Source organism: Micromys minutus (assembly GCF_963924665.1).
Source record: "Micromys minutus genome assembly, chromosome: 14".
NCBI lineage: Eukaryota > Metazoa > Chordata > Mammalia > Rodentia > Muridae > Micromys > Micromys minutus.
In genome coordinates, this window is record NC_137983.1 from 47,339,881 (window position 1) to 47,351,105 (window position 11,225).

General features: G+C 42.8%; 1 protein-coding gene across 1 annotated transcript; it reads left to right on the forward strand.

Annotated features, from left to right (window-relative positions):
* Positions 1-8,490: 8,490 nt before the first annotated feature.
* LOC308429778 (beta-defensin 13-like) lies at positions 8,491-10,734 on the forward strand (the record flags this gene model as incomplete). Its single annotated transcript, XM_080928732.1, has 2 exons — positions 8,491-8,548; positions 10,592-10,734. 2 exons carry the CDS (start codon positions 8,491-8,493, stop codon positions 10,732-10,734), a joined length of 201 nt encoding a protein of 66 aa, XP_080784858.1.
* Positions 10,735-11,225: the final 491 nt, after the last annotated feature.

Here is an 11,225-nt window from a genome sequence, read left to right on the forward strand (position 1 = left end):
GGAGAAAAAGAACAATGGGACAATTGATGCTGGTCAGCTGGAGATAAAAAATTAGTGGTGATTAAGAAGAGAGCAGCATTACTGTGGTGAAATGTTCTGGGAAGTGTTTTCTGAGAGGAAAAAAACTATGCTCCAGCAATAGCCAAGGTTGTACCTCATGCTGCAACTGTACTTGGTAATGTGTAAGAATCACCCAGGTGGTACTTGTTCTGAAGGCATAGAGGCATCATGGAAAACAACTGAGGCTTGGGAATGTGAGAGGCCTTGGAAGGCTATTGGTGAAAGTGCAGCCTCAGTGGTTGACAATCCAAGATTGAAGGGGTCATGAAAGGATATAGGGTTTGGCACCGTGAATGGAGCCTATGAGAGGCTATTCATGAAGCCTAGTTGCAATGAAAAACCCGAGTATATTGGAGAGGCTATTACCACAAGATGATCACCAAGTACAACTGGAGGGGTGTAATGGATCACCCTGAGCTTGAAGTACTACAAAGGGCAGAGCTAGAGAATTAAAGCCAGCCCTTTGGAGGAGCCCAGAAGTTCATAGGTGAATCCCAGACATTGAAATGAGAAGCTGTAACATTGAAGCTGTCTTGGAAAGATCAAGATGTTAAAGATGCCAGAGCTGTGGGATACCTGCCAAGGAAAGGTGCTAATGAAGTGGAACCAGCTCAGGAGAAAGAAACTTGTTGCAGTCAACAAAGATGAAAAAAGAGTTGAAGACCTGAAGACCAATTTGACATTAGGCATGGAGATTGCATAATTTAGATTTTGCCCAGCTGGTTGCCGGACTTAATACCAAGATCAAAGTTAAGTGATTGGATGGAATCTCAGAAAAGACTTTAAACTTTGGACTTTTTAAACATTGTTGATACTACTATTGACTATGGGGACTTTGGAACTTGGAATGACTGTTCTTTTCAGTCTGCCATGTTTATATATGGCACCCATAGACTCATGTGTATGAAAAATAGATGGAGGCTAGGGAGTAAAATGAGGTGGTTTATACATGCTTGGCCCAGGGTGTGGCACTACTTAGAAGGTGTGACCTTGTTGGAGGAAGTATGTCATTCTTAGGGTGGGCTTGAAGACACTCCTCCTAGTTGTCTGAGGATGCTCAGTCTGTTCCTGGTTTCCTTTGGATGAAGACATAGAACTCTCAGCTTCTTCTGCACCATTTCCGCCTCAAAGCTGCCTTGCTCTCACCTTGATGCTACTAGACTGAACCTCTGAACCTTTAAGCCAGCCCATATTAGATGTTGTCCCTATATGAGTTGCCTTGGTCATGGTGTCTACTCACAGCTATAAAACCCTAACTAACACACCAAGCTTTATCAATACATTGATTAGGATGAGCCCAGAGAGTTGCTTTCTCTGTTCTAACTCTGCCAAGGACTAAGCCTGGACACTTCTAGCCTTCATACAATCTAATCCTCTGCAAATATAGACCCTGAAGGCTTCACTTTCCAGTCTCTATCTGCTAACATAGACCTAGAATGTTTCAGTTTTTATATTTAATGTTCTGCCTTTCTAGCTTGTTCTCTCTGCAACCCACCCCAGTAAAACTGCTCCACATACCACTATGCCACCACATTTCTCTCTGTTCATCTCTTAAATACAGTCTCTTTTCTGTGCTGTTTTCACAAGAGTTGGATGTATAGTATCTCTGACTCACACTCTCAAATATTTCTCTGATTGGTTACTTTGCCTTTCCAACATGGCTGCTTTCAAACATGGCTACTTTCTTCTACAAACTAACCTTACTTTCATTGTAATAGATTAAAGGTGTGTCTGCATTTCACCCAGGTCTCTTAGGCTTAGACTGTCTTTGGATGTGATCCCTTGCCAGAGCAGCCATGTTGCTGGATTCAACTTCTTCCATACTTAGGTTATCCTGATCTAAGCCCTGGCAGCTCCCCTAACTCTGTTTTTCACTAGAGCTGAAGAATGTTCAACAACAAGGATTGGCATCTATGGTGCTTTTTATATTCTTGGCCCAGGGAGTGGCACTATTAGAATGTGTGGCCTTGTTTTGTAGGTGTGTCACTGGGGGTATGGGCTCTAAGATTCTCACCCTTACTCTCTAGGTGGGAGTCTTGTGCCAGCAACCTTCAGATGAAGATGAAGAACTCTCAGCCAAACCTACACCATGCTTGCCTGAATGTGGCCATGTCCCCAATTTGAAGATAACAGATCGAACCACTGAACGTTTATCCAGTTAAATGTCATCTTTATAAGAGTTGCCTTGGTCATGGTGTCTGTTCACAGCAGTAAAATTTTAAAAAGTAAAAGTAAAAAGAGAGCAGCAGTGCTGGTGTTCATATATGGAATACCAGCCCTGCAGTAGACAAAGGCCTGAGGATTCCATTTATTTGGGAGCTGAAAGAGCTACTAAGTGAGTTTCCTACCAACTTGGACTGCAGTGTGAGACAATTCACTGCTGCACACCTCAGTTTAATCTCAGTTCTCATCTATGACTCCAGAACTGTGAGACCTTCTCCTGGTTTCTATACCCTGGGTTTTGCAGCATACCTGTCCTTGTCAATACCCACTGCAGAATCCTTCGATTGCTAGGCTTTAGTGATAACATCAAAGGTTCAGTTCATCTTTTCTTCTGTTTTTTTTTCCTTCTCTGTTTGTCTTTTTGTGGCCATGTGTGTATGTGTTTTATAAATCATGTGAGAATGAATGCATATCTATGACCCTCTTAGGCTCTCCTTGCAATATCTTGCCCCTCAGCCAGGGGTTACTGGAAGGACAGACAGTTTGGATGTAGGATCTGAATTAATCAGAAAAGCACAGCTGTAGATCTTTTGCCTGGGCTTCCCCATAGCCACTCACCAGCCACTAGAGCAGGCCAATCAGTTACTGTGGTGATGTCCATATCACTAAGTGACCCTTGTACACACTGACCTATGTAAATCTTCTCTTTCATACCTGACCCATGTTTCCCTAGAAGGTAAAAATGTTGTACTCTATAGATCATCTTAGTATCTTGCTTTGGTGCCAAGGTAACTCACAGTCAAAAGTTAACCAGTTTGCAGAAATTACCTAGGGACTGTGACAGCTAATCTGCAGTGAAGTTGGAGAGAATGTACACATGCCTCTTCCAGGACTATATCTGGGTGAGGAACACAAGTGCTGATGTACACAAGCAGATGTTGAAACATCTGTATTCTACCCATTTCTACTGACATATTTGCCATATACTTTTTTTTATTATATTTAGCAAAGTATCTAAAGACTCTAAGCTTGTTACAAAACAAGATTTAAAAAGGGATGAAATAAGACCTCCTCCTGACAATATGTGATAAATCATCAGCTCCAGTAAGATAAAGATCATTGCAATATTCCAGAAACATCCAGGCTTCTGTGACTGTATAGCATTCAAGAACAGCTGCTGATTAAACTTCTTCCATACTTAGGTTATCCAGATCTAAGCCCTGGCAGCTCCCCTAACTCTGTCCTTCACTAGTGCTGAAGAATGTTCTTCTGAACCCACAGACCAATGGCCTTTGGGCCTTAGAAAATGTGCTGAATGAATGATCAAGGAGAGAACATTTGTGGCTTCACAGGGTCATGGTCAGCTCTTTTTGGTCCCATCTCATCTCTCTGTTTCTGATCTTCATTTTAATTTTAGAATGACAAAAATCAAAACAGCAACGAATGCCTTCCGTACAAGTTGGCACAACTCCACATTTCCAAACACTTACAATGTTCTTTCCCGGATTTTCTCACAGGGCTCAGAATCACCAGAGCGTGTGACTGTCATTCTTGTTTGTATTCAACCCAGGCATGTGGTTTGTGTTTCTGCCTGTGGTACAGGAAATCTGGGAGACAAGGGGCAGTGTTCGCATCACTACCTCTCTCTGTGTCTCTCTAACATACCAATTATTATGGGATTGATGGACAAAGGAAAGTGTCGTTCTTCTATTGTTGACAGTTTGTATTTCTATAGAATACAAAATAGTTCATTCGTCTGATTCTTGATGAGCTAACCTGTTATTATCCGCAGATTACAACAATTATGATATATTTTTTTAAAACAACCCTCAAATACTCTGTTAATGCCTGTGGTCCTGAGTCTGCATCATCCTTCTTGACTGCAAAGGAAATGGTTAGAAATTAATTAAAATGTCATTTGCATAGAATATCTGCAGATGTAAAACTATAACTTTCGCCTTGTGAAATAAAATCTGTAGCTTCAAACCCTAAACATCAAAACTAACAGCCAAGGGGCTCACACTATGGAGACACATGAACCTGCCCATCATTACCTGGTACCTCGGGTCTTCTCTTACTCTTTCCCTTCTAACTATGAAACATCAGCACTGGTCTATCGATCCACATCCACCAGGGTTCCTTGCATTTGGCTGAGTTTAATCCATGTAATCTGCCAAAAGAATGGCAGGTAGGAACAGAAATGGATATTTCCCCATCAGAGAATTTGTTTCCTGTGTTAAAGCTGCTGCTTTCCCTCAGCTTTCACCTGGTTCTCCCACAGCAGGCTTAGCTCCAGACAGGCAGAGCCTAGGATACTGGATGGAGGGCAGCAAGATGTGTGGTTCACAGAGGTGAGAAAGAACTTAGCATGATGAGGTTTTATCATAAAGTTCTGGGACTGAGATGAATTCATAAAAAGACAATTACAAAGATGTCCAACCACTTGAGAAACTGCTCACTGCTTTGGGGAGCACAGCAACCTTGTGAGAACAATCAAATTCTCCTCTACAGAATACATGCAACTTAAAATACAATTGCCATTCAGGTCGATGTATAAGAGCCCACTGTGACCTTAGCAGTTTCACACAGCACATGCTGCCTCTCGAACTATCTCGGGTAGGAAGTCTGGGTCTCATGTTGATGGTTCCTCTTTTCAGTGTTTCACAAGACTGACAGACAATAAAGCATCCACTGGAGCTGCACTGCCATCAAAGGCAAAAGGTCTTCCAAAGGCACGCAGTTAGGGGCCAACCTCAGTGGTTCTAGCAAGGACAGACTACTTAGTGTTCCCTGCTGACAGTGCCTTTGTCCATGGCAACCTCATCCTTCAAGACTGAGAACCCCTCACTCCAGAACTCCCCAACTTACTTGGTATATCAAAAATGAGCTGAAGAACTGGGGCTGTGGTTCAGGTTTACTATTGAAAGTAAGTTAGTGTCACCATCAAAGAATAATATAATTTATTATTATTGCACCAAAGAGGGGGAGAAAAAATGATAATCCTTGATAGACAAATGGCAAAACTGATATAAATTCTACTTTACTGATTATTACATTAAGTGAAAATCAATTAACCATCCCAATTGGAGATTGACAGATTAATATTTAAGTTATATAGATTAAAAACTTCACATTCCAAAAACACATTGGAAAGAAGTGGTAGACATATAACTTTTATAACAGATTGACAACAACGAAAACCCTGTTATGAGAGACAAGGTTGTTCTATGACTGAAGTATCAATCCAAGAGAAGATATACACTATTTAAAATTTTTTCACCTAAGAGCAGAACCCTAAAATACTTGAAGGAAATACTGACACATCAAAATTCAAATATCCAGTCTCTTCCAAGATTCAACAGAAACTCAGATGTGAACATATGTAAACATAAAATAGTCAAATGATGTGCTTCCAATTTATGATGTCACAAAGAAAACATTTTTATTCCAAGAAGAATCATGAGGATAACAAAGAACAGTGACCCAACCCCAGATCAAAATCCAATTGTGCAAATATTAAAGCCTTCTGCTTTGTGCCTTGCATCTGGGCCATGGGGTAACATGATGTAAACTCCGGGGGATCTAGCTAGCCCTGTCTCTTTACTGCAGCCCTGTCTCCTGCAACAAATATAGCTTCTTAATAACTGGCCCATTTGATAAGTGTGGCTTTCCTTGGTAGAAATCCAACATTCTTGGTATCCCTAGGATCTTGGCCAAAGCATAGACTTCACTCCCAGAGCTTTGTGTAAATCCTGTGCCAGAGCTCTTTGCAGGAAATTTGACCTTGGTATACCATCCTGCATACAAGCTACATTCTCTGGAACCTTACTTAGAGTCTATACATTCCCACAGGGCCTGCACTCGGCAACCAACAAAACTAGGATGGCATAGACATCCAAATTCTCCTGCCAGCTCGAGAAGTCACCAGGTCCTCTTGGACTGTAGCTGCACCAAGCTTTGAGAGCTCACACAAGGGAACCTGGGGTCTCCCTGGGCAAGCCTTCCACAGAAATACTTTCAGGTGTGGTGCTTTAGCACCCTGGGCCCTTCGGTGGGAAGGGATCTCATCCTTGGGACACCTCTCCTGCTTTTCCAAATCAAATTACTTAGTGTCACAGCACCAGCCTTGCTCAGGAAATGGAAAGAAAGTGATGCCTGAGGTCAAGAGGAGATCCTGGAGAAGGAACTCAAAGGAAGGTTAAACCTTCCAGGTTTCTGGGCCTAAGGGATGGTAGTAATGTGAGCTCTAAGAACCACCTATTTTGGTTCTGTCTCTCATAAAGACTCTTGAACAGGGCCATTGCCTAAGGGTAGGCACAAGTGAATGTATTTGCTTGTTTTTCTTTTGCTAACACACAGCAACCAAGTCTAGGTACTTTATTTTTAAAACAGGCTTATGTCCATGATCAGCTGACATCTGAGTTCAGCTTCAGAGAGCATCTCCCAGGCCATGATGGCATCCTGGAGAGGAGCTTGGATAAGAGGAAAAGGCAGCATGGAAGACAAGAAGCTGGAGAACAGGGAGGGGACATTCTTACTCTAACCTCTCCGGAATAGTGAGTCCCCATAAGAACCATGTTATTCCTTCTAAGGGCAGTGTGCCCTAGTGACCTAATTAATTATACTAATCTATACATTTTTTTTTTTTTGCTTTACTTTTGTTTTGTTGAGATAGAGTTCTTCTGAGACTGGATTGGGCTAGTACTCACTCTACAGCCTTAGCAGGTCTAAAATTCTCATCCTCCACTTCCTGAGTACTCAGACAGGTGTGAAACACCACAGCTGGATTCTAAGCCCTACATTTTAAAGGTTCCATCATATCTCACACTGAGGACCAAGATTCAAACACATTAACAATCACTGGTCCATGCCCCAGTGTAGGGGAATGTCAGGGTGTAAAGGCAGGAGGGGGTGTTGGGAGGAGCACCCTCATAAAAGCAGCGGAAGGAGGGATGAGATAGGTGGTTTATGGAGGGGAAACCAGGAAAGAGGATCACATTTAAAATGTAAACTTAAAAATCTAATTAAAAAAATAAAAGAACCACTGCTAACTCACCAAACTCATCTTTTACCTAGATGATTTCTTTTCTCCAAAGTATGCCTCCAATGTAATGTATGCCTCCAATGTATGCCACCAATGTATGCCCCCAATTTATGCCTCCAATGTATGCCCCCAATGTATGCCCCCAATGTATGCCTCCAATGTATGCCCCCAATTTATGCCTTCAATTTATGCCTTCAATGTATGCCTCCAATGTATGCCTCCAATGTATGCCTCCAATGTATGCCCCCAATGTATGCCTCCAATGTATGCCTCCAATGTATGCCCCCAATGTATGCCTCCAATGTATGCCCTCAATGTATGACTTCATTGGATCTTACACATCATTTTGGCAGCTCTGCATTTTGCCGAAATTAATTTTACTCTTGGTGTAAGAATTTATCTGTTAAGGGAAGGTGGACTTTTCCTCTAGAATATTCTTCCAGATATCTCTCCTAGTCAAAATCCTACAGTGTCTTATTTGGTTTTAGGACAAAATGAAGGCCTAGTGGTAGCAAATACCTGCAGTACAAGTGCACATAGCTTTTTACCACAAATGAGTGTGGAAAAAGTATTAAGAATTATACCTTCTTCAAAATCCTTATATATGTGTAAACTTCAAAGATTTAATGATAGTTTGCATCTAATTTTTTGTTTAGTCATGAATTATCCTGGGCATATCACTAGCTTATCACTAGAAGCCTAAACAATAGTGATGTTTAACCCACTGCAAGAAAAGAAACCAAAGCTGACCTGGTTTCTTCTATGGCATTGTCTGCTGGGATAGCGAATTTACCCCACAAAAGCCACTATGCCTGCTATCAATCAATTAACTAAGAACTGGTAGGTGAAACTTATGTGTGTAGCATAAATGAGTATGCTATACATTACACTTTACTATAGGAAGAAGGGGTGGATGGTGGTAGATTTTGTGGAACTGGGAATCCTTGAGACAGAACATGAAAGGAAATGAGGAATGCCTAAGAGGAAAGGAAAAAGAATATTCCAGGCAAAAAAGTGGGGGTGCTTTCTCTGCCTTGCCGCCAATAAAAGACTTAGACACAGGTTGATCAGCTGCTGGTATGCATGTCACTCAGTGGAGCATGAAAAACAGTCCTCCCTTAAGGCTGTTTCTGAACATCACCATGGCTCTTGCTCTCCTCTCCTTAATAAAGGAGCAGAGCTCCACTACTCCACCTCCTTCATCTCCACTGCTGCCTGGAGACATGAGACTCTTTTTCTTAATTGTTGCTGGGCTTGTTCTTCTTCTCCAACTTTACCCAGGTAAGAGGAAAGTCGCTGGAGAGGCAGCGTTGGCAATTTGATGGGGATCTGTCCTTGGAGAGCAAGCTAACTCCAGGGAGACCTCACCCTCATCTCTGTGATCTCTAAGTCTGGAGCCAAATGATCACTGGGAACTATCAAAGCTGAGGAACAGAAGACTCCAGTTACACTTACTCAAATCAGCTAGGACTAGAGCATCGGGGCCTCTTCTCAAGTCTACACAGGGTTCGGACTCCGTCATTGCTTTAGATCCTTTCCCTGGGTCTCAAATCTCAACACATCTCAGCACATGACAAAGTGAGGGCTTTAAAGTAGAAAAGAAATCAACATTTTCCACATCTTGGTAATTGGTTCACATAGCTTAGTGTGAGACCATTTCAAACTTTATTTAGGACCTGATATATAACGGAGAACAATCTCATTGAAGCTGCTACCATCCTGGTTTGTTTGCATGTGAGATTCAGGGTGCTTTAAACAGATCTGTTTGCACAGCATAGCCTACGCCTACAACAATCTGGCTAGCCCCCTCAAACACCCTGCTACATAATCCCCGCACTGAGCTTTCACCCTGCCTCCCTCACTCTCAGGTGTCTTTATCATCTTGGGTACGTGTGTCAACCCCAGATGCTCTAGGGAGACAAGAGACCCTAACAGTGTATCCTTACTACTGTGAGACATTGCCTCCAGATGTTTCCATTCCACTATACAAAGTTAGCAGAGGTTTATAATGAAAGCAGAGCCATTGTCCTTAATTTTCTGGAAAAGTGCTGTCAAACTATATCTGTTAATAAATAATAGAGTCCCTGAAAAAGTAAAATCATTCCAAACCTTTGGTGTACTGCTAAGTAAGTGAGGAAAGACTGTGTACATAGAGCTTTAATAAAAGCCCTTTTCCTAAAAGCCAGAATGCCAAGTACGAAGAAGCAGGTGCTGGGCAGTCCACACTCTTACTGGGGAATGCAGAAAGACCTCCTGAGAAGCTGGTTCCATGAACCTTTGCTAAGAGGCAGCACACGACACAGGAACAGTTGCGTATGTAGCTGAGGATAGCAGTGTCTGGCATCAATGTGAGAAGAGGCTTTTGTTCCAGACAGGGCAGGTTTTCCCAATGTAGGGGAATGCCAAGGCAATGGGGTGGGGAGGGGGATCAGGAGAGAGTGCACCTTTGGGAAGCCAAATGGAGAGGGAGGGGCATAGGAGCGGGACAGGGTAAAGGGATAACATCTCAAATGTAAATACAGAGTATCTAATTAAAAATGTTTTTTAAAAAGGCATAGGAAAATGCAGGAAACAGCCATGGTGAGCTCTCCCAGCAAAGCCCTTGCTGAATTCTCCGTGGCAGAGCACGTTCCTAGTTAAGTTTTTGAACTCTGTGCTTGCATTTCTTTTCTGCAAGTGCCAATAGGGAGAGCACAGTTGACTGGTTTTGTATCTGGAACATGAATATCATACGATATCGGGCTTGGATTATTGTTGACGTGTGGAACGCACTGTCTTTACATGTTGGTCTATATCAGACACTATTAGAAGTACAAAGAAAAGGTCTTGTTGGGGAGGTTGGTTTCTTGGAGGTGGGAAGTGGATTGCCGCCCTCCTAGGAAGAGACAAACACTCTTTCCATATGAGTTAGCTGCTTGGAACGGGGGGGGGGGGGGGGGGGGGATTACATTATGTGTGACTTTTCCAGTTGATTGGTAAGGGCACTAATTACAAATGACTTACCAGGAGTCTGATATCTCTTTCCTCTCTCTGTCTCTGTCTCTCTCGCTTGCTTGCTCACTTGCTGTGTGTAACTATCTGTCTCTGTCTCTTTCTCCCTGTCTCTTTGTGAGTGTCTGTCTCTGTCTCTCTGTCTCTGTCTCTCTCTGTCTCTATCTCTCTGTGAGTATATTTGTTGGTCTCTATCTCTACCTATCTCTCTCTATATCTCTCTGTCTCTGTCTTTCTCTGTGTCTCTGTCTCTCCTTCTCATTAAGTAATGAAGTATTCACTGTTTGGCCTACTAAAAGATTACTAGATAACTAACAGTTGTCCCTCCCCTAGCCAGGGGCACATTGTACAGAAGATTCCTCTGTAAAAAGATGAAAGGCCGATGTGAAATTGACTGCCTTACCTCCGAGAAAAAGATTGGGACCTGCCGAGCCAACTTTACACCACTGTGCTGCAAGAAAAGAAAGAAGCACTGAATCCTCAGCACCAGCCATGAGCAGACTCTGGGGAGAATCTTCTCTGCGCTGTCCCTCACTGGCCCCTCACATTTCTGATACCTGTAAACAGAAAGAACTCGACCCTCACGGTAAATGTGCTACCTGCAGGACACAGACAGCTTCAGCAACAGCCCTGACACACATTGTGAGAAATCATTCAGGCTGATTTCCACACACTGACCGGCCTAAAACAAGGAGTTCCATATAGAGCAGAACTCATCAAAATGCAGGTTGGCTGTAGAGTCCACGTGTCTCACACTGGCCACATACAGTGGGAACTTAAACCAGAGCCTGTGCCCACAGCACAGTCCTCAGAAGTCATGAACTCAGTGCCTAACCACAGATGAGCCCTCGCTCAGTCTGTGACTCACTGCACTACAGTGTAGACTGCTGCCTTTTATGTCTCATGTTCTTAGCTTGTCCATTACATAATGTTCTGGGCGAAGATGGAAAAGCAGAGGCCATGGATA